Source organism: Tenrec ecaudatus, chromosome 1 (genome assembly GCF_050624435.1).
Source record: "Tenrec ecaudatus isolate mTenEca1 chromosome 1, mTenEca1.hap1, whole genome shotgun sequence".
Taxonomy (NCBI): Eukaryota; Metazoa; Chordata; class Mammalia; order Afrosoricida; family Tenrecidae; genus Tenrec; species Tenrec ecaudatus.
This window is the reverse complement of record NC_134530.1, coordinates 265,866,082-265,890,616: the sequence shown is the minus strand read 5'-3', so window position 1 is coordinate 265,890,616 and position 24,535 is coordinate 265,866,082. Positions and strand designations below refer to the sequence as shown.

Below are 24,535 nucleotides of genomic sequence, written 5' to 3'. Positions count from 1 at the left end.
GGACACTGAGTAGGCTCCATGCTTAATCATGTATTCACTCAAATATACTTATGGTTTGAAAAAAATACTCAAATTCACTCAAATATACTTATGGTTTGAAAAAAATCTATGTAGAATAAACAGAGTAGAGATAAAAAAATCTTGAATATAATTTTTGTGTCTTTGCATTTCCCAACTAGTATATTTTTGATCATCTGAAAGATCTTTTACTTTTATACAACATGGACTAGGTATTCCACATGACCCAGTAGTATTTTTGCTGGGTATATACCCTAAGGAAGTAAGACATATAACATGACCAGATATATGCAATCCCATGGTCATTGCAGCACTGTTCACTATAGCACAAAGTTGCAAGCAGTCCCGATGCCCACCAGTAGAAGGATGGACAAAGAAACTTTGGAACATACACACAACAGAATACTATACACTGCTGGGGGAAAACAAGATGAAACCACAAAACACCTCATGACAAGGATGACTCTGGAGAACATTACGCTGAGTGAAGTTAAGTCATTTACAAAAGGGCATATATTGTATGAGACCACTTCTTTAAGGATAAAAACCATGACAAAGACTTGTATACCAGAGGGAAAAGATCTTGGAGATTCCCAAAGAAGAGAGTGTAAGGGTGGGAAGATGAAGTGACAAACTAGAAGGTATTGACTTGCTAGGTAGTGACTTGGGTGAAAGGGAGTATGGAGGTTCATAAGAGTCAGAGAGAAATCAGGGGAGCGAGCGTGGGATATAATACAGGGGTGGGGGTTGATGAGTGATTTGAACTGTTGATTGCAGAGTTGATGGTATAAAATGTAACACCACCACCACCACCACCTAATTCACACACAGAAAAATTCATCAAGCATAAAATTTTTTTAAGCATCAAATTTTAAAATCTCTGTATCAAAGAATTAAAAACAGAAATGTATGGTTTACAGGGTAGGGTGCTGTAAGTTCAAACTCAGGGTACTAGCTCTAGGGGAGTTTTCATTCTCTGTTGCCTCTGGAGGAAGTTCCTTGTCTTTCTGAGCTTTAACTCATGGTTGATCCTCACGTGACTTGGCATATCTCTTCCCTCATTTCTTCTTCTCTTGCTTGCTCGTTTAACCTCTTTTATATCTCAAAAGGGATAGACTCAAGACACCTTTATTCACTTAATGCTTGTTTAGTGCATTCTAGTACTCCACCATCCCCTGAAAGTGACTTCCTGCCAATCACCCCTGCCACACCACTTCTTTCTTTACATGGCATACCAGCTCGCTCAGCTCCAAGAACTCTTCTCAAGCAGTAAGGCAAAGCTCACTTCATTCCCCCTATATTCTAGGGCAGTGCCCAGGGCAAAGTGGCTGTTCAAGAACGTTCCCAGAAGAAGTAGTCTCCCATGCATGTCTACAGCACTCAGTTAAATATTAATAATTTTATCATGGTATATATATATATATATATATATATGAAAAACTGGCTTAAAAACTACTTTTTTCTCTTTTAAAAATAGTTGTATTGGCATATAATTCACATATAATACAATTTAATAGTTTGATTATAGTAAGAAGAGTTGTGTAATCATCACAAAATAAACTTCAGAACACTTTCTTCTTTCTCCTACTCATTGTTATTAGCTGCCCAGCTCCCCTCAAGCTCTCATGCCATGCCTGTTGGTCATTATTTTATTATTATTATTTTTAATCATTTTATTGGGGCTCGTGCAATTCTTATCACAATCCATACATCCATCCATTGTGTCAAGAACATATGTACATTTGTTGCCATCATCATTCTCAAAACATTTGCCTTCTACTTGAGCCCTTAATATCTGCTGCTCATTTCACCCCTCCCTCCCCACTCCCCCCACCTCATGAACCCTTCATCATTCATATATTATTATTATTTTATCATATATTACACTGTCTGACGTCTCCCCCCACCTTCTTCTCTGCTGTCCCTCCCCCAGGGAGGAGGCTATACGTAGATTCTTGTAATCAGTTCCCCCTTTCCACCCCACATTCTCTCCACCCTCTCAGGCATCGCCACGCTCTCACCACTGGTCCTGGAGGAGTCACCTGTCCTGGATTCCCTGTGTTTCCAGTTGCTATCTGTACCAATGTACATCGTCTAGTCTAGCCAGATTTGTAAGGTAGAATTGGGATCATGATAGTGGGGGGAGGGAGCATTTAAGAACTAGAGGAAAGTTATATGTTTCATCGTTGCTACCCTGCACCCTGCCTGATTCATCTCCTCCCCACAACCCTTCAGTAAGGGGTGTCCGGTTGGCTACCAATGGGCTTTGAGTCTCCACTCTGCACTCACCCACATTTTCAATGATATGATTTTTTGTTCCTTGATGCTTGATCCCTTCGACAGCTCGTGGTCACACAGGCTGGTGTGTTTCTTCCATGTGGGCTTTGTTGCTTCTGAGCTAGATGGCCACTGGTTTATCTTCGAGCCCTTAAGACCCCAGATGATGTCTTTTGATAGCTGGGCACCATCAGCTTTCTTCACCACATTTGCTTATGCACACGTTTGTCTTCATTGACCGTATCAGAGAGGTGGGCATCCACTGATATGGTTTTTAGCTTTTTGATGTCTGATAACTGGTCCCTTCTGCACCTGTGGTCAGAAAGGCTGGTTTGCTTCTTTCATGTGGGCTTTGATGCTTCTTAGTTAGATGGTCATTTGTAAAAAAAACTATTTTAAGTGTGCAATTCAGTGACTTAAATTATTGTCACCATGTTGTGATACCATTACCATCATTTATTTCCAATAGTTTTTCACCATCCCCCAAAGAAATTCAGTACCCCTTAACCAATACTTACCTATACCCTCTTCTTGCCTGCTCCTGGCAACTACTCGTAACTTTGGGTTCTACATATTTTCAGAAATTTTAAGTAATTTACATTAAGATATTTTATATAAGTAGAATCATATAGTAGTTGTCTTTTGTGTCAGACATACTTCACTTAGCATAATGTTTTCAAGGTTCGGCCATGTTTTAGCACTTGCCGGTTTTTCATTTTTCTTTATGGTAGAATCTTGCTTGTCATTTTCTGGGCATACTTTCTGCTTCCTTGGATACTAACTATCCTTAGAGAGGAAAACTGGTGATGTTTGTGAAGGAAGCTTCCAGGAGGGGCTGCCAACAGAAGTTTGAACAGTTCGGTGGCCACTTTCCTAAGGCTTTATTTTTGAACCCCAGATACTTGGGCAATACCCTTTGGTTTTCTGCCCCAAAGACCATCAGACACACTGGACTTGAGCATCGTGGTACTAGGCTTATGACCAGGTATCAAGTCTCCTGTCTTGAGTGAGCCCAAATTGCATCTCCGTGCCACATGTTTTTCTCGCCTCCTGCTTGCCTTTAAGTGGAAGGTGGATAACAGGTAGCTTCATGTTGGTTTCATTCTGCCTGTATGAAGAGATGCACACTCACCGGCAAAATGAGCTTGGTGAGGGCTGGCTGGCACCTTTCTTCACTTTCCTCAAAGAAACACTTTACAAACATGGGGAATGAGTCAATGCTTCACTGTCAACCATGCCCTTGTCACAAGCTCAGAGGTTGTCTAAACTCAAGTCACTGTGTATCAGGCAGGAAGACTGTGATTGATCTCATTGTTAAACTCTTTTCCTTGATCATTGGCATGATGACACAGCTAAACAGATAACTACCATCCTATTTCTGGTTACTCCTTGCTAGGGACAGAACAGGGGATTTGGCCCTGCCTGGCAAGGGAACAAGCAAAGGACTGTGTGACAACAGGCTCGGTAAACACCTTAACCTTGAAACCAGGCTCCCAGTAATGTCAAGACACAGAATTATACCCAGAGATAAATCTGAAACATGCTGACTTGGAGCAGCTGAGATAAATGGAAAGAAACTATACAAGTGACTCAAGGTCGAACTCAGCAACTAATTAGAAAGTTGCTTGGCCATTTGCTGAGCAGCAACCCTCTCCCCTTTGAAAGAGCTGTTTGAGAACTAGAAGGGCCCCCTAGATAACGTCCTTTCTCAACTAGAAAAAAAGGACCCGCTTCATTTCTTTTTATGTGATCTATGCTTTAAAAAACCGTGGCTTAGCTCTTTGCTGCAGCTGCTGTTGCAGTGTGTGTGTGTGTGTGTGTGTGCCTGTGTGTGCGCGCGCGCATACATGTGCACAGCTTGTCTGTACAGTACTCTAACAAACCACATGGGCTTGCTACTTCCCCCATGGATGACAACCCAGAACTGAAATTCACACTCAAAAGAACTGGTGCACACTCTTCAGATTTTGCACAATTTTGACCCTTGATACACTTAGAACTCTGAAGCAAACACATTTTTGTTAATGTTACAGCTAGTAAGGCGGGCTTGATATTCTGGGAGTGACATTTTAACTCTCACAAGGCTGCTGCGGGTCAAAGGAATGTGTCAGGTAAATTCTGGTCAGAGGGCGAGGCTGCATAGGAGTGTTTACCTTTACCCTGTCCATACAGGCTTCCATCTTCAGCTGTTCCACGGCTTTCCTGGCTTGGGAGATGCTAGTGGTGCTGTTATTGGACATGCCTTCTTTCATTCTGCTGCCCCTGAAAGCAAGCAGAGTGATGGTGTTAGAGCTGTGTTACGACAATGATCTAGGGAGCACTTGGCAGCAACTCCTTGTGTAGACGAGAGAGTCCTAACCATGGACTCAAGTATACCAAAGGTCATGGAGGTGGAGCAGGGCCAGGCAACATCATTCGTCACCGTGCAGTGGAGGTGACTCCAACAAAGAGAAAGGAGCATTTCACTAGGGTTATGGGAGCAAGATATTTGATTTTTGGTATAAAAAGTTTATCAGAGCTGGAACAGTCTGATGTAAGTTGCTAAGACACCCAAGAGAATCAGTAGACAATGATTGGGCCAGAATTACTTTGATAGCCATCCCTGTCCCTTGGCCATAGGTGATACTTTGATATCTGCACAATGATTCATTAGTAATTAATCATTTTCATTTGCTCATTCATGCATTATGAAGCAGGCAGACTACTATTAATCTGTTTTGTAAAGGAAGGGAGGACAAAATACTGATTCATTAAAATAATAGCTAAATATCCCACAGACAAAATTTACAGGTTCAGAACCCAACCTTCAGCCTTTAAAGCCTAGCTAAAAGTGTGCTTTCCAATGTTTTACATGGCGTGATGTTTGGGTTTTGTGCCACTATGGCTGCGCCAACCTTCTCAGTGTGGCAGTTGAAGCCTTCTGTATAATCTAACACAATGCAATCAATTCCATGAGGGGCTTTCTTCTGAGCATCCAAACAATTGAGTGAAGATTAGTGTGAGCTGCAACCCCCTCAATCAGTCTGCCATATTGGCTCCTGATCTTGGATTCATTAGACTTGGCAATCACGAGTCTGACTTGCTCTTTGATTCATTTTCCTCTTTCCTGCTTTATTATCCCTGGCAGCTATGTGAGTCAGGAAAAGTCAGGAACTGATTTTAGATTCATCCTCCTCTGTCTTTATCAGCCTGTGGTCTTTCTACTTCCTGGCCCATCAGTGCTGCATGTGAGTCAGGGAAGACATTCAGCTTAACATCTGAACCATGGACTTCAATCAAACTGGACTTAACCATGTCTACAACTGTGACAACCACCTTCTTTTTTTTTGACCCTCTATAATTTATTTTTTATAATGTATTATTAATTGGGAGTTAATACATATATCATTTCATAGTTCAATCACATCAAGCAGAATTATACAATTGCTACCATAGTTTCTAAACATTATTTTTCTTCCTACACTCTTTGACATCTTCTTCATTTTACTGCCCCACCCCCCTGTACTCCCACCTCCAAAACCCTTTATTCTACTTGCTGTCCCTATAGGTTCATCAATCCTGGATGTTCATATACCAAAAAAACCCAAAAACAAACCACATAACACAACTTCAAAAGGGTGACACCCAATGACATCATACCTCTGAGATACACTCTTAATATGAGCAAACAAAAACAAAACAAAACTACAGGAAATGTTGAAAACCAGATCAGGTCCAGTGTGCACCAGAGTGGGGATCAAGTGACAAAGTTTTAACTGGTCAAGTCAGATTCATGCCTTTGACCTTTTATACTCATCTCGCCAATACCCTCTGTTTAGTAACTACTTTCTCCCGTATCTCATTGTGGACAGGAGTCTACTGGAGGCTTATTTCCTAAGTAGTTCTCACAAATGCATCTTGGGCTCCCACTGTCATCCATAGTCCTCTGCAAAGCAGGTTCTCACAATTGAGGCTCTCATGCTAGTCCCTCCTTCAACTTCAGATGACATGTTTTACAATCCTTCAGTGACTGATGATGGTATGCTTCTCCATGTAGACTTAGTTGACATCTCACTTACATGACTGCTTGTTTGGAGACAAGCCCTTAAGACCCAGACCCTATTTTACCTGATAGCCGGGCACCATCTAATTTCTTCACCACATTTTGCTATGACACTTCTGTCTTCTGTGTTCCCTTTCTGAGTGTCATGATGTAAGAGCTAATTGTTCTTAATTTAGAGCTAGGACTTAGTCTGAGCCTAAAACCCTTCCTGGAATCTATGTTTTTGTAATTGTTTGATTGTTTTTTATCTGCTTCTGGCTCCCTTTCAAAACCTCCTTGTTAATTTATGGTAGAGAGTCTTATTGATCATCACGCTAGGGTATCACAATCTGACTTTAATATAGCCTTTGATTAATCCCTAGAACTAATTTTTTTGCTTGAATAACATTAAAAATCATTTTATTAGGGGTTCATACAACTCTTTTTACAATCCATACATACATCATTTGTGTCCAGCACATTTGTACATATGTTGCCATCATCATTCTCAAAACACCTGCTTTCTAATTGAGCCCTTGGCACCAGTTCATTTCCTCCCTCCGTCCCCCTGAACCCTTGATAATTTAAAAATAAACACTATTTTATCATTTCTTACACCATCCGATGTCTCCCTCACCCAGTTCTCTGCTGTCCGTCCTCCAGGGAGGAGGTTATATGTAGACCTTGTCATCTGTTTCCCCTCTCTCCCTCACCCTCCCTCCACCTTCCCGATATAGCCACTCTCACCACTGTTGCCTAGTACTAATTTTTTCAAGCCTCGTTGAGTGAGGGATTGGGCCCATGTACGCTAACTCTGTATCACAATACCTGAATTATTCACTTGTACAGAATCAACCCTTTCGTGCCTGGATGTATTTACACACAAAAAAATGGGGGATAATCGTCAGGGAAAGTGACAATAATAATCACTGAGAATTTCAGTAAAGGCACTGGAAAAATACATAGCTTAATACAGCATGTAAGGCATTGATGTAGCAAGATCATGTTTGTCTGCCTACCAACCATTCACCATTCTTGGTTCAGCTTTCTTCTGCTTCCTTAGATACCATATATTTTCTGACTTAAGTTCTCAGGTTACAAGTGTGTCTGGGGTGCAATCCAGTTCACCCATGAAGTTTCTGCATCAGGTCTCACCAATGCAGACTCTGCAGCAGGCTGTGCATCTTGAAGAACCAGGACTCTGTCCTGGTGCTCCATAGCGCCCGGCTGGGTCCTCAGGATGCACCCAGAAGCCTGGTTCAATGTGGCCCATTTGGTGCATACCATTAAAGTGTCCCCCAAAGCATTTTCAGTCATTCTTCCCCTCAACTGAGGGTTAGTCCTCCTCTTTCCCTACCAACAGTCATGCATTTGTGTTCCCCCAGACGTGTTTGCTCCCTTTCCCCTCTGCTGTATTGTTTTCCATCAGTATCCCTTGTCCCTCTTTCTACCTGTCTGGGCAGACCCCATCATAGATTTACATGGCAGTCACTCAGCAGACAACATCCCCTTTCCCTGCCGTGACCATTTGATCCCAGGTACCTGACCTAAGGTACCCTCCAGCCAAGTTACTTTCAAAATACTTATCTAGAGTGGGTGGTGATATAAAATATTTTATACCATTGGTTTTACTTCTCTATAAACACGACCTAACACACATGGCCTCTCTCAGTCATCTATAGCTCGAAGCAAACATTTCCAAGGAGTAAAATTGCAATGTTGTGAATTAGTTTGCTGTCATTCCGAAAAGTTTACACTGCAAAGAAAAGACCACTGCAAAGCCAATTGTCCCATAATAAGGCACGTGCTGCAGAGTTTATTGATTGCATCTCATGATAAACAATTTGGAGGAGGCCATTACAGTCTGAGAGCTGGGAGTGTGTCATGGTAAGTGACGTCTAATGCTGCAGAGTAAGGTATAGAGAGGCCTCAGCCACTATCCTGGCCACTCTCTCTGTGACAGCTTTTAATGGATGAGCTGTGTGGCCCAGATAGGGCATGATAGCAATTTTTATTTGCCCACACACAATCTTTTAAAATACAAATTATTTTTATAAAACATGGATCATCTTCCTAAATCAGTTTCACAGATGTAATTCTATTTTGGTTTGAATCTTCTACTAAAAAATAAGAGGAGAATCAGGAGAAGTTGTGGTCACTGACTCAAGGAACATGCACCTAACCCCAATTACTGAGATAATCATACATTTCTGCATGCATGTATGGCCATGGGTAGTCTGGTGTGTGTCCTGTGCCTGTGGGTCTATACTTTGTGCCTGTGTGTGTGTGACCCTCTCTGCATGAATGTAAATATTAGGTGTATATCAATACAAAATGCAGGGTGGAGCATATTCTAATTCTTGCTGGGAAATCACTGGCCTCCAATCCTGACCACTCCCTTGCCATTCGAGAATCCATCTCTGTTTCTTCATTGACTTGGAGCTTTTAGGAGTTGGGAAAGTTAATGAGAAGACAGATGACTGAGGAGAGAAAAGCTGCACATCACTGGGAGCCAAAAAGGAAGGGATGAGGAAGAGCAAAGGGAGCAAGGGAGGTTCTGCAGTGTATGAGTGTGAGTGTGAGTGCGTGAGGCTATGACGGTACAAGTGACTATGTGTGATAATGAGTGTGTGTGAGACTACGAGAGTGCGTAAGGTTGTGCAGGAGTGTACGTATGTGTGAGGATGCGTAAGGCCATATATAAGTGTATATGTGAGCCTGAAAGTGTGGGTCTGCACAGCAGTGTGTGATTGTGAGAATGTGCTTGTGACAATGTGAGTGTGAGTGAATGTGACCATATGAATGTGTTAGAGTATGAGTTGTTTGCATGAGTGAATGTATAAGGGTATAAGTTAGGCTGTGTATGAGGATGAGTATGTGTGTGTAAGGTTGTATATATGTATGTGTAAATGAGGTTAAGAGTGGGTGTGGTGGTTACATAATCTGTTGTCAATTTGAGACTATTAAGAATGAATGGGTAGAGTTTAGCCTGTCAATCAGGTCACACTTTGATGACCTCATTTGGAGCCACTAAGGGGATAAATAGCTTGCTGGAGGTGGGACACACAAACTCACTCTCTGAGAGACATTACTGGCACACGAGCCTGATGGAGCTACGCTGATGCAGCCAGAGCCCTGGAGCTGGAGAAGCCACGTGGAGACCCCTGCCAGCACTCAGATGCTTCTACTGTCACTGGATCCAAAAGACTTTCTACCCACTGGCCCGTGATTGTCCTGCATTGGGCATCATTGCATGTGTTGCATGAATCTGAAGAGGAATTTATAGATTGGTATCGGACATATGGGCTAATATCAGACTTATGCACTTGATATGGACTGGGCTGGGTTGTTTTCTCAATATTCAATTGCTCATATATAAAGTTATTTCTCTTTTTTTGGGGGGCGGCAGTTTGGCATCTATGTCTGCACAGGTTTTGTGTCCCCACCTCCAGGAGACCTGTGCCTGTGTTGGGGCTCAGTCCACGGCTTCCAGACAGACAGGAGGAATGAGAGCAGCTGAGTTTAGCGGGGGGGGGGGTGGGGAGGGGGATCCCTATCTCAACCTGGGGTATCCTCAGTGGGGTGCCAGTAAAAGGGGCCTAGGAGGGGCTCAAGCTTGGGGTGGCAGGTTGATGTCGCTCGGCCTCCCGCTGCCCTGACAGCATGATGGAGTAAATCGTTCGGTGTGTGGCATCCCCGGCAAACAGGATCTGGATCTGGGCGTCCACACTGGCTGCAGGAAGGGGCTGGGCCAGCAGGTCGATGTCCTCCCCAGTGCTGCCCAAGGCCATGTAGCTGTAGGAGCCCCGGGTGTACAGGGTGCTGTGCCAGCAAGAGCGTAGCACACTGCAGGGGGCAGGGAGCTGGGGGTCTCCTGTTACCCTCCAAAAGACCTGGGTGAGAGACTGAAGGATCTCGTCGTCAGACAGGGTTTCCATGAACTCGGACTCGAGCCCTGCGATGAACCCACAGAGGACATGCCTGACCCAGAGTGGGGCAGGACCAGGAAGTCACTGAGCTTCCTGACCCAGGCGTTGGGGGCCTGGGGCCCGGCAGCTTCCAGCGGCCATGAGCCCTCCCATACCAGCTGCATGCTCTCGCAGTCGGGACCCCAGAAGGGCTGCTGAAACTCAAGGAAGATTTTATTGTTGGTTCTGAAGCCCTGCTTCCTGATGGCGTCCGCTTTCCTGGGAGGCAGCGGCAGCTGGAAAAAGGTGTCCAGATGCTCTTTCAGAAAGCCCAGGGGCACCATGAGGATGATGTGGTGGGCCAGGAAGTAGTCCCCGTCCTCACTCTCCATCATACTCCACCAACACAGGCAGCGTCTCCCAGGGCAGCGACTCCTCCCGGAAGGCCCTGTTCCAGTGGATTGTCTTCACTGGCTTGTTAAAGATCAGCACGTCCCTGGGCAAGGAGGCTGCCAGGAGGCTCGTAAGTCCCTCGTTGACCCCCTTGAAGGTGCAATCCTGCCCGGGAAGCATGGTGTGAAAATTCTCGGAAGGGCTCCAGAGCGACCAGGTCCATGATGTGGGTGCCGCTTACAAAGCACTCGAGGTTGAGGAGGGCCAGCTGTTGAGGAGGGCCAGCTTGAGCTTCCTGTTGTCTTGGTCCTCAGGCCAGTGGGCCACAGGCCTGCTGAGCTCCTCCTGAGAAACTCGCTGACACTGGGGACAGGGGTCTGGGCAGAATACAGGAAGTCCCGGGTTTGGGTCCAGCAGGGCATAGAACAGCTCAGACATCTCCACCACCAGCTCAGGGCTCATGCTGCGGCCGGAGCTGGTATAGGACACCGAGGGCAGGCCTGGGTGCCCCCCCCACCTCCAACTGTTGGCTCTCCTCGGAGAGCTCCTTCTCCCCCAGCAGCCCGTACTGGGCAGCCAGCTGGAAAACCGGGCTGTCGTGGGAAGGCCCGTGGATCCACTGGGCACCCAGGTCCACCACACCACCTCTAGCATCCAGATGAGAACCTCCCCAGGCATTAGACGTCCTCTGAGGCTGGGAACTTTAGGTTTTTACATAAAGTTATTTCTTATATACGTATGAGTGTCTATGAATTTACTTCTCTAGTCTACCCAGACTAACACAGTGGGTGTGTAAGGCTATGTATCTGTGTGCAAATGTGTAAGGGTGTGTGTGAGTATGTGAGTGAGGCTATGTATGAGTATGAGTGTGTGTATTATTCTGAATATATAGATAATGTTACCAACCGAACCAGAGCTTCCTCATCAGGTCCCTCTCTCTGCCCCAGGCCCTAGGACGGGCTGTATTTAAAACACCCTGGTCCCAATCAGCCCTTTTCTCCATTCGCAAAGAAGGACCTATCTGAGAAAGACTGCAGAGAGCAATACCATCCCTTTGTGTCCAGGAGACAAAGTAACCTGGTGGGTGGATGGAATCCCACCTGGGTGGCTCCTGTAGCAGGAAAGTAGAACGTCTTCCAGCATGTGTCCCAGTCATTTTATGTTCTCTCTGTCCTCATCTCCTCAGTTCCAACACCTGGGTCTACAACAACGTCCACCACCATAGCCAAGGCCATCCTGGACACGATCCACAGCCAGAGGACGACCTGCTTGGGCTCCACAGATGCCCACAGTCCCCAATCCTTTGCTCATTCCTGGCTCTTCACTTTAACCTCAAAGCACCCCCTCCTGTAAGTTTCTCTCCCTAGACAATCCACCTCCTAGCTCCAGTGGGTTCCATATTTAACCTCAAAAACATGATGCAGGAATGTCACCCCACTCACCCAAGAGTGCTCTCTCTTCCTTTTATCTCCCTCTCTAAAATCAGACTCTGTATCAGCCCAACTCCCTGCACGGCCACTCACACTGATAGAGGAACTCTCCCCAATACCCCAAACTCTCTGGGGACCGGTGCCATTATACATTCAGTCTAGCATGATCTGGGTCTTCACCGCTATTTGACGATGAGCCTTTCTTTCCTCTGTCTTCCTGTCTCTATCAACTCTTCATCAATCAGGATCTCATTCCACTCATTCTCAGCTCCCCCGTAAAGAGAAAAATGTCCCTAAAGTGTAAATCTTCTTAGCATTTCTATTTTCCCATCTATTACTTCTGTGTCTACATCCACCACCTTTGTCTCCATTTCAGTAGACCAATGTGTCCCTCTGCATCAGATCTCCTGGTGGATTTCCCACCACCTATTTCCTTACCAGCTATCCCTGGTCACTGCAGATGAAAATTCAGGTCCTCACTCTTTAACGTCCCTTGCAGCAAATCCAGAACATGTAGCCTTTCTATCCTAATCAATGGGATGTGAAAAGAAGTGGCTGTGAACTCTAAGAAAAAGATTCTCCCTAGAGAAGGTGGGCAGGAGAAAATCCTCCACTGAGTCACGTTTTGAACTTATGAAGCCGTATTGACCACAGGAGAAAGTCAAAGGACTCTTGGTAAAAGGTACCCAGAGCCTGAAGACCAATGGTTCTAGGAGGGTCGATTTCCAACTCCTTAGTATGTGAGAGAATGTATTCCTCATAGGTAAGGCCATTATGGTTGTTAGTCTGCCACAGGCAATTGGAAAGCATCCTGTTCTAGGCTAATGTTACTACATTCAGGGGAACCTGTCCCCTCCTCAAGGGCTCTATGGGCAAACTCCCCGCTCTCTCCAGTAGGAATAGTGTCTCTGGACTCCTTCCCCTCAGCAATATAAAGATATATTTATATATTTTTTACCTGACCATCTTAAAGCCAAAAAAAGCAGAAAACTCTTCTTCTTCCCCAATTTCCATTTTTGCTCAAGAAGTAGGTGGAGAGGTAACTATAGATTTTGGTAAAAAGGATCCTTAAGTAACTAAATGAGGGAGATTCTAAAAATACGGATGGGAAGCTCCCCCACCACCTTTACAAAGGATCAAAAAGGCTGCTCCCGTCTTTCCTCTGCTTTGCTTCTCAGCCACTGTGAACCCAGTTTCAGGACTTTGTGGTCTTCAATGGCCAGTAAGCTGTTTCATGTGCCTGTTAATTCTGTCTGTCTGTCTCTCTCCTGGTAGATGACAGGTTTTCCTTAGCACAGACACCTGGATTATAACCCAGCAGACGTGGAAAATCTATATTTTATAGCATTTCTAGATGATTCTGGTATTGACCGAAGGTTGAGAACCATATCTGCTGTAAATACTTTCTTTAGTATCCCTCAATTCCCTTGTAAAGCGGACCTTAAAAAAATCTCTTATTTAAGGTACTTCTTGAATTTTAATGTGCATTGAATCATCTGAGGATCTTAAGGAAAGGCATATTATGATATTAACTGTCTGCGGTAAGAACCTTGCTACTCGGAGTACACAGTATCGAAGGGTACTGAGGTTCTTAGAGGTACAAGTTTGAATCCTCTATGGTTTTTATATGAGAAAACACAGTCAGGAGGGTTGTTGTGAGCTGCTCTCAAGTCCATCCCAACTCAGAGAAAGGTTGGTCAAGGTAGAACTACTTCCGAGGGCTTCCTGGGTTGTTTCCTTTTGGAAACATGTCTATTTTTCCTGAGTGCTTTTGGATGGGCTTGAACTACCAGCCTTTCAATTTGTGCCATCTAGGGACTCCAGGAGAGGTGGGCCAAGTCGTTCACTTTCTCAGAAATCTTTGGTGGGGAATCAATTCCCTTGTGCTGCTCCTCACTGGTCGCCTTCTGGGCCTAGCAGGACCCCTGGGGCAAGAGCAAGATTCACTCCACAGATTTAGTGCATTTTGTCTCCCAGGAAAGATCTTTCCTTTGAATGATTGTAACCCTCATCTGAATTGGAGAGAGATGGCAGGGCCAACCCCCTGAGATGGGCAAGGCTCCTGAGGGCAGTAAGCTGACTGAGGAGAAGTAAATCGCTTTTGCCATGTGGAACTAAAGACAACCTGGATCTTTTAAAGAAATGATCCACAAGAAAGGTGTCTGAGATGCTCACTCCCCAACGAGCCAGTTTAATTTGAGGTTCCATTTTAATGACAACTGACCTTTCCAGATGATCTAGACATATTTCCTTGAACTGAGGTCCCCCCTTCTCAGGATATGTATATATTTATATGCTCTTGTTGATGTTAGGTGCCATCAAATTGGCTCCAACCCATAGTGACCCTATTTACCACAACAGAACAAAACATGGCACGGCCTTGCACCATCTTCACAATTGTTCTTATGCCACTGTGTCAATCTGTCTTGCTGAGGGCCTTCCTCTTTTTTGCTGTCCCTCCACTTTACCAAACATGATTACCTTCTCCAAGGACTGATCTCTCTTGACAATATGTCCAAAGTATGTAAGACAAAGTCTTGCCATCTTGCCTCTAAGGAGCACTCTGGCCTTACTTCTTCGAACGCAGATCTGCTTGTCCTTTTAGCAGTTCAGGCCACTTTCAATATTTTTCTTCAGTACCACAATTCAACTGCATTGCTGCTGCTGCTGGTTCTTCTTCTTTTTATTAATCGTTTTATTGGTGGCTCATACAACACTTATCATAATCCATACATCCATCCATTATATAAAGCATATTTGTACATTTGTTACCCTCATCATTCTCAAACCATTTGCTCTCCACGTAAGCCCGTGGCTCAGCTCATTTCCCCCCCTCTCCACGGTCCCTCCTCCCTCATGAACCCTTGATAATTTATAAATTATTATTTTGTCATATCTTACACTGTCTGATGTTTCTCTTCACCCACTTTTCTGTTGTCTGTTCCCCAGGGAGGAGGTTATATGTAGATCCTTATAGTCGGTTCCCCCTCTCTACCCCACTCTTCCTCCACCCTCCTGGTATCGCTACTCACACCACTGGTCCTGAAGGGATCATCGTTCTGGATTCCCTGTGTTTCCAGTTCCTATCTGTACCAGTGCACATCCTCTGGTCTAACCAGATTTTTAAGGTAGAGTTGGGATTATGATAGTGGGGGGTGAGGGGCAGGGGAACCTTTAAAGAACTAGAGGAAAGTTGTATGTTTCATCGTTGCTATACTACACCCTGATTGGCTTGTCTCCTCCCTGTGACCTTTCTGTAAGGGGCTGTCCAGTGGCCTACAGATGGACTTTGGGTCCCCATTCCGCACTGCCCTTCATTCACAATGATATGATTTTTTGGTTCTTTGATGCCTGATACCTCATCCCTTGGACACCTTGTGATCACATAGGCTGGTGTGCTTCTTCCATGTGGGCTTTGTTTGCTTCTGAGCTAGATGGTCGTTTATTTACCTTCAAGCCTTTAAAACCCCAGAGGCTGTATCTTTTGATAGGTGGGCACCATCAGCTTTCTTCACCAGATTTGCTTATGCACCCATTTGTCTTCAGTGACCGTATTGGGGAGGTGAGCACACAACTGCATTTCTTCTTCTATGGTCTTCCTTACTCAATGTCCAACTTTCAAATGCATATGTTGCAATGGAAAATACCATAGCTTTGGTCAGGCATATCTTAGTCCTCAAAGAAACATCCTTGCTCTTCACTATTCTAAAGAGGTCTTGTGCAGCAGATTTACCTAAAGCAATACATCTTTTGATCTCTTGACTGCTGCTTCTATGATAATTGAGAATTCAAGTAAGACAAAATCCTTGAAAACTTCAACCTTTTCTCCATTCATCATAATGTTGCCTACTGACCCAGTTGTGAAAATTTTGGCCTTCCTTACACTGAGTTGTAATTCATACTGAAGGCAGCAAACCTTGATATTCATCAGCAAGTTCTTGAAGTCCTCCTCACTTTCAGCACGCAATGTTAAGCAAGCTGCATACTACAGGTTGTTAATGAGCTTTCCAATCTTGTTGCTGCACTCTTCTTCATATAACCCAGCTTGTCTGATGATTTTCTCAGCATGCAGACTGCACAGGTATCGTGAGAGCATATGACCCTGAAGCACACCTTTCCTGATTTTAAACTACACACTATGCCCTTGCTCTGTTTGCACAACTGCCTCTTTATCCATGTATAAGTTCTGAATGAGCACAATGAAGTGTTCTGGAATTCTCATTCTTCTCAAGGTTATCCACAGTTTGTTATGGTCCACACAGTCAAATGCGTTTACAAAGTCAATGAAACGCAAGGAAGCATCTTCCTGGTATTCTTTGTTTTCCACCAAGGTACAACTAACATTAGCAATGATATCCCTTGTTCCATGTTCTCTTCGGAATCTGGCCTGAACTTCTGACAGTTCCCTGTCAATGTGCTGTGGTAGCCATTGTTGAAAACATTTACTTAGGTGTGTTGCTCTGATTTATATGCTCTACCTTGACTAAAAAGGTAGTTTTTCAAGAAAGTTAATGAATTTAGGGACAGAGTGGAGCTGGGATGAGGACAAAAGTGCACACTGGCTCCCAGTTGCTAGCTGACCACACATTTGGCTCTTGAGTTTTTAAAAGACATGACAAAGGCAAAGGAAGTTAACTGTGTGGGAGAGGGCCTGGTACCATTGTGGTCAGATGTCCATTTCACCATAGATACAAGAACATACCTACAGATAAGTTTCACAGGATTGTATTTTTACAGACTGTCTTGTCGTACAAAACCCAGTAAACTCAGTAAAAGGAAAACTGGAGGAGACCAATTCAAGGGGTGATCAGCTCCCATGCTGCTTTTCTGACTAGGTTTGGGAAGGCACATCATATTCAGGATATGTGAAAGTGAGTATGACCCTCTGTCTCTGCCAGTGGGCAGGATGCTATCAGTGACTGAATACAGCCACAGCCAGCCCAGTCTGACCGTGGAGGTGCTGACAAGTCTACCTTTATTATAGTGAGTTGTAGAATAAGGATGCTTTTCTGGAGAAGGTGGTGGGGTGGGATGGCACATAGTGTTGTTTTCTTACTCATGGTCCAGCAGCCACTGGAGCTGGATTTGTAGCTCCCTCTCACCCCACTGATCATCCAACATGTGTATGTTCGTGCACATGGGGGTAATGTGAAGCAATACTTTACCCTACACATGTGCAGTGGCAGATTATTTGAAAACTAGATGTCATAAGAGCTCTAGCTCTTCTGTGGAGGGCAGGAAAGGAGATATGGGGGTGATATGGCTAGAAAATGACTGGTGTGCAGACCTAGTCACATATTGAGATCTTGATAGCCAACTTTCATCCCAGACCCACAGACACAACCCTAGCAAAGAAGCTTGTTCTCCAGAGATGCCCACTACTTTACAGGAATAATTCTCTTTCCCTTACCTGCTGAGAGGTGGCTGTGACACGACTGGAGCAGGTGATGAGGCTGGTGTGGCAGATATTGGTTGTCAAACGAGAAGTTGGTTCACAGTTTTACTTTGAGGTTCACCTGAAAATACAACCAAAGACATGTCCATAGGTGCAGATAGAAAGTCGTATTCTTGTGACTTTCAGAGTTCCCGGACTTCCAAGCTGCCCTGGCCGCTCTCTGTGATTTCTCTTTAAGTGTGTGGACTCTCTCAGACTATGGACAAATGGTGGGTGAAAGACAGAAAGAGAACATAAGAAGACCAAGCTAATAGGCACACAGCTCTTCGTATGAGACTGCAGCTTTAGCTGGAGCCAGGATGTGTGGGCCTGAGACCTCCACCAGGCAGGTCCTGACCTAACTGCATGCCCAGGTATCTACTGTTTATTTTATCCTGCTCATACTCTCATCACACCCACTCCATCGACCCTCCTACCACTTTTCTTATTATAAATATAACATTAAAACAGAGTGAATTCTAGTAGGGAGATGAAAATTACAATCAGCATGAGATACCACCCCATTAGAATGTCAATGATAAAAAGTAACACAGAAAGTGTTGATAAAATTGTGGAGAAACTGAAGCCTTTATTCATTACTTATGGGAATGCAAAAATACCAATTCTAGGCATATTTACCCAGAAGTGAAGACAAAAAGGTAAACAGAAATCAGGTTACCAATGCTCAGTACAGCACTTTCACAATACCCAAAAGGAATATACTCCAACAAATGAATGAAAAAAACAAAGAGATAAACATATGAGGAGGTTTCAAAAAGTTCATGGGAAATTGAAAAAATTTCTCCATGAACATGTTGAAGTCAGCTCACACAATAGAATTCTATTCAACCTAAAGAAAAATGACATTTTGATACATGACACAAAATGGAAGAACCTGAAAGCATTATGCTGAGCACAATCTCTTTAAAGTATTAAAAAGCAAAGATATCACTCTGAGGACTAAATTGTGCCTGACTTGAACTGTGGTATTTTCAATCACCTCATGTGCAGTCGAAAGCTAGATAATGAATAGGTAAGTTCAAAGAAGAATTGATACATTTGAATTATGGTGTTAGCAAAATGTATTGAATATCCCATGGACTTCCAGAAGAAAGAACAAATGTATCTTGAAAAAAGTACAGCTAGAACATGCTTTGGAATTGAGGCTGTACTCCACCTCCAAACACCACAGGATCACTGGGGCTCTGAAACAAGTAAGACATATCTCTTGGAGGTTATTTTGGGAGTGCCAGTCCATGCTCCTCTGGAAACAGGAAAGTCTGCCTGTGCTTTTCCTCTGAAAGTCAGCTCAGATAGAAGCAGATCTCACAGAGAAGAGATGGAAATCTTGGGCAAAGGTGGGGGACAATATCCAGTCCTGAAGGGGACTCACTGGGTATGGAATCTCTGACTGAAAATGTGATTGAAAAAAAAGAAGGAAAAGGAATAAAAACTAGAGAGAGAGGGAGAGAGGACTGTGCCTCCTCTTTAGTGAGTAGTACACAATATCTCACCAGAGTAGAGCTGCTGCTGGTGGACAGATTGATCATAGCATATTTTTTTCTGGTTTGTTTGAGAGAGATTGAAAGTTGAAAACTGAGATCTGGAGTTTTTGAATCAAAGGAGGAAATGAGCTACCATACAGCTGGAGAGGAAATGGTAAACCCAGTCTAAAGGATCTACCTGCCTAAGAGATTCTTTCAGAAAGTGGTATAGGCAAACCATCCAACTGGCGAGAACTAAGAAAGCTAATACCCCAGAAAATCCCAATGTCCCAACAAGAAAATCACAAGTCACATGAAAGAATGGAGAAAAACTATGACCTATCTGAATGTACACAGACACAAGAAACCAGAAAAACAATATAAAAAAGAAGTTAAGATCTAATAATAGATATAACTGAAAGGGAGAATAACAGAAATGCGAAATATATAGAATGGCTTATCACAGATTTAATTAGGCAGAGGAAAGAATCAAGGAAATAGAGAATAAAGTAGCTAAAATCACAGAAGTTGAAGAGCAATAAGAAGGCTAAGCACAGTTTAATGGATTTATAGGACAAAAAGAGAGGGATTCCAGGAGTAGATGACAGAGAGAAAAATTTTGAAACAATATTTGAAGAAATAATGACAGAAAATTTTATGAAGGACATGATTCTTCAAATGTATAGATCTCAAAGAACTCTAGGCAGAATAAGCCAAAGATACCTACACCAAGGCACACCAGACAATCTCCAAAAGTATAGAGAAAGAATTCTGAAAGCTGTGCAAAAGAAACAAATAATCACATAGAAAAGAACTCAAATATGACTAAATACCAATTTCTCCTAAAACACATTGAGGGCCAGAAAGCAATGGAACAATGTATTTAAGTGCTAACTTAATAGTAAGCCCTAATCTAAGAGCAATTAGTTCTGATGATGTGGCTCTGCTGATGCTTGTCCTCATGAAGTGATCATTGAAGATATGGAATCTATGGTCAAGTGTGATGAAGAAAAGAGATGGGGTTCAACTATTAGAAAGAATAGTGTTTGAGGTCTGAAAGGCTTATATTAAAACAAGCAACCATTTAAGGGAGGTGACAGTTAAGTTCCCAAGGAAGAAGCACACTGGCCCTGTGATCCAAGGACGGTAAATAATAAAATCCAAGATCAGAAGGGGAACTGCATCAGAGCTTAAATTCTGAGCACCCATTTTGCAGAAGGCTACAGATGACAGTGAAAGCCCAAAATTCATTTGTAGAGTCCCCATGTGGATTAAGCCTTCATCAAATTCCTCCGGACCATTTACTAGAGATGTGAATAGCCTTGCCTTCAGAGTGCATTGGAAAGTGGATTACTACACATATGAAACTCAAACTCACTGCTACTGAATGAGCTGAGTTGTCTCTTTGGGTTTCTGAGGTTGTGAATATTGGTGAGAGTGAGTGGCTTCCTCGTTCTCCCATGGACTGGCTAGTGGGTAAGCTGTGGACCTTGCAGTTGGAAGCCCAGTGCACGGTCCACTATGACACCAGGGCTCTACCGCAGATACAGTTAGGTTAACAGTTAACGTTTTATCATTTCTCTTCCATTTTTAAATATTTAAAATTGGTATATTTTATTGTAGTCATAAAAAAACAAGTCTAGAGAAATACATTCTATCATATTTTTGCTTTGCAACTTGAGAAAGTCAGTTAACCATCTTAAAGTCAAAATCCTGATTTGTTGTCTTTTTTGTTAGTATTTTGTTGTTATATTTATTTGTTCATTTTACTGGTATATAATTCACATATACAATTAAATAGTTCAATTATATTAAGGTGAGTTGTACAATTATCACCACAATCTGTTTTAGAATGTTTTCTTCATTCTTGTACTCATCGTTATTAGTTCTCTATTTCTCTGCAACCTGCCTACCATATACCTAAGGAACAATCGATCCAGTTACTATCTCTATAGATTTATCTATCCTGGATTTACACAGAAAAACATTAAAAAGATTCTAACAATAATAACAAAGCAAAGTAAAACAGATAAATACCCCAATTTAAAAGAAAGTAGAAAGGATTAAAAACTAGATTATGAACTGGATTATGAGATCAAATGATTGGGTGTTAAATATTAACTGCCTCCGCAATAATCCAGCTTCCAATTCATTCTACATGATAGCAAGGGTATTCACATCATTGGTCCATGGTCAGAGGGGACTCACCAGAGGCTCAATTCATATGTATTTCTCCTTTACTTTTTTAAACGGAAACAACTTTAAAATAGGTCAAGGGAGAGAAAATGGTAAGATATTACATTTTAACCTAACTATATATGCCATAAACTTTCTCTCTAATAACGAGGCTGTTCACATGCCTCAATGATGATCAAGACAATTCACCAAAGGCTTAATTCATGTTTGGCCTCTGAATATAAGGGTTCCACTGCCATCTATAACCTACGCAATCCAGGTATTTACAATTTAAGCTACATTACCATTTCCTCATTTGGATAATGTTGTTTGCAGTTCTTACATCACACAGGCTGGTGTACTTCTTCCATGTGGCTTTAGTTGATGGCTCATTTAGATGGCTGTATGTTTGAAGCTACTCCTTCTAAAAGCTAGGCATCATCTAGTTTCTTCACCACCCTTAGCTATAGCATGCATAACTTCAGGGATCTCTTTGAGAGGGTGAGCATCAAGGAGGGCCATGTCATAAGAACTAATTTTTGAGACTGGGGCTAGAGTTCATTGAAAGCGTATTCAAGCAAAGTGTAAACCCGTTCAAGCAAAGTGCAAGCAAAATCCATTCATATACCTTTGGTTTACATGTGTCTCTGGTTCACCTTAAAGACACCATTATCATTTATGTTAGAGAGTATTATCAATCACCCCCCTGGTGCATCACTTCCACTGCCATTGAGTCAATGCTGACTAATAGGGACAGGGTAGAACTGTACCTGTGAGTCTCTGAAACTGAAAATCTTCACAGGAGTATAAAGTCTAATCCCCCCCGCCCCCGTGGGTTCAAACTGCTGACCTTGCAGCCCAATGTGTAATTACTATGCATTGATAGTGGCATTCGTTTAACCAGTGGGACAGATTTTAAAACACCATGGAGAAAAGGAAATTATAGAAGTATATGCCAGATTAACCACAGTACATGAACTGTTGATTTGTACAGAGTAAGCTCCTAAGTGACTGGAGACTATTTACACAAATGAGTGTTGGTAATAGGTAAAATTTTTCAATAATATTTATCACAACAGTAGAGTCACTTGCATCTCCCAGATGGCTAGTGACCATAAGCATTTCCTCATGTGTTTGCTAGCCATTTGAGTTTCATCCTTTGTTAATTGTCTATTTATGTCCTTAGACCACCTTTTAATTGGATTATTTGTTTTTGTCTTATTGAGGTATTGGTAAATATCTTTTCCTCTTCAGTGGGCTCTCATTTTACTCTTCTGTTGAAGCCTTTTGATGTGCATAGTATTTTAATAGGTCCGAGTCATCTATTTTATCTTTCTCTGTGTGTGCTTTATTATGTTTGATAGTCCATGTATCCTTAAGTTTGCAATAGGTCCCTTAAGTTTGTTCTAATTTTCTCACTGATGATCCTGATAGCTCTGGGGTTTAATTTAGGGCTGGAGACCATCTTGAGTTTATTTTTGTGTGTGGGACAGGTATGAGTCCTGCTTAATTCTTCTGCAGATACAGATTCAATTTTTCAAGCACTATTTGTTGAAAAGGGCATCCTTTTCCAAATTAATACTTTTGGTCCTTTGTAAAATATTAGTTGTTTGTTGTTCTTTTTGACTCATTTTTAATTTGTTCTAGTTTTTTTTTCCTGCTCTCTTTTGATTGAAAATTTTCTGTTTAACTTGTTGGTCTTTTACATTTTTTTTACATGATTTGCTTTACATGAAATCTAGGATAGGTGTCAATTGAGATAATAACTAGATTAATAGTTTCTTTGTGTTATGACAGGTGAGGTTGGGGGAAATGGGGAATTTATTATAATAAGTACAAGAGTGAAGAAAAGATTCTAAAGTTGATTTTCATGATAATTGCACAACTTCTTTAAATATATTGAATTGTATGGTATGTGAACTATGTCAATAAAACAATTAAAAATAAATTAACTAATAAATTAAAAGAAAAACAGCAAAGACATCAACCAATGAAATTATTCTTCAAAGATGAAAGTGAGATTTACTCTTACTTCTAGATAAAAAGATCTTGAGAAAGTTCATATTCACCAGACTAATTCTACAAAAAAATAGTAATGGGTTTTTGTATATGGAAGTATGGCAGTTAAATAATCTCCTGTCAATTGGAGCAAAGGGGTAGTAGAGTCTAGCGTGTCAGTAAAGCCACAGCCAATAAGGCCTCTGTGTGGGCATGGCCTTCTCCTGAGGATTCTGGGAACTCATGTCTTCCTCTTGGGAGGTGGGACACATGCTCTCTCTGCTTCACCTGCCTGTTGACAAGCCATATGGAGCCATGCTGAGGCCAGAAAGAGCCCTGGGGAGGCTTCCATCACCACTGAATCCGCAAGACTTTCCACTCACAGGTCTGTGATCTTTATTGCATTCCGCATCATTGCATGTGTTGCGTGATTCTGAAGAGGAATTTATTAACAGGTATTGGACATATGGGCTAATATTGGACTCATGGACTTGATTCGGACTGAGTGGGATGTTTTCTTAATATGCAATTACTATTTGATATAAAACTCTCTCTTACACACATATGAGTCTCTCTGGATTTCTTTATCTAGCCAACCCACACTAACACAGGAAGACACTAGAAAACAGTTCAAAGCTATACATGAAAAGAAACATCCCAAAAAATGGGAAATGCATGGACAAATATAAAGGATAAATGATATCCCTTTTTCTACGTCCCTGTCTGAATCCAGCCTGAACCTCTGGCAGTTCCCAGTCAATGTACTGCTGCAACCATTGTATGATATTCAGCAAAATTTTACTTGCATGTGATATCAATGATATTGTTCCATAGTTTGAGTGTTCTGTTAGGTCACCTTTTGATAGGTATTTCCTCTTTGATAAAAGGCATTTCCTTCCTCTTTGTTTCCAACGTTTGCATTCTAATCGCCAATAATGATCAATGTATCTTGATTTCATGTTTGGTCAGTTTCAGACTAAAGATGTTGTAAGAATTTTCCCCTTTCTTTATCACTAGCTTTTGTGGTATGTGCATAAACTTGAATAATATCTGTATTGATTGGATTTCCTTGAAGGTTGATAACTATAATCCTATCACAGACAGCATTGTACTTCAAGATTGATTTTGTAATATCCTTTTGACAATTAATGCAATGCCATTCCTCTTGATTGTGTTATTCCTGGCATAATAAATCATATCATTTTCTGATTAAAAATGGCCACTACCTGTCCATTTCAGCTCAATAATGCCAAGGACATCAGTCATTATGTTTTCCATTTGTTTTTGACTACTGGTACTTCCAATTTTCCAGATTCACCCTTTGTACCAAGTTCTGATTATTAGCACACTTTTGTTGATTGTTCTTCTGACCTTGATAATGCTCCATCAGCAAATGA

At 42.3% G+C, this 24,535-nt stretch overlaps 1 protein-coding gene and 1 pseudogene across 1 annotated transcript in view; both read right to left on the bottom strand.

Annotated features, from left to right (window-relative positions):
- Positions 1 to 24,535, bottom strand: part of GNG4 (G protein subunit gamma 4) — a 93,341-nt gene that overhangs the window by 21,410 nt on the left and 47,396 nt on the right. The window contains exons 2-3 of the mRNA XM_075532191.1: positions 17,458 to 17,563; positions 4,449 to 4,557 (exon numbers count right to left, since the gene is read on the bottom strand). Coding sequence (XP_075388306.1) covers positions 4,449 to 4,547 — 99 coding nt within the window. The 5' untranslated portion in view covers positions 4,548 to 4,557; positions 17,458 to 17,563. The remainder of the gene's footprint in view (positions 1 to 4,448; positions 4,558 to 17,457; positions 17,564 to 24,535) is intronic.
- LOC142440399 (peroxisomal N(1)-acetyl-spermine/spermidine oxidase pseudogene) lies at positions 9,734 to 13,061 on the bottom strand (annotated as a pseudogene).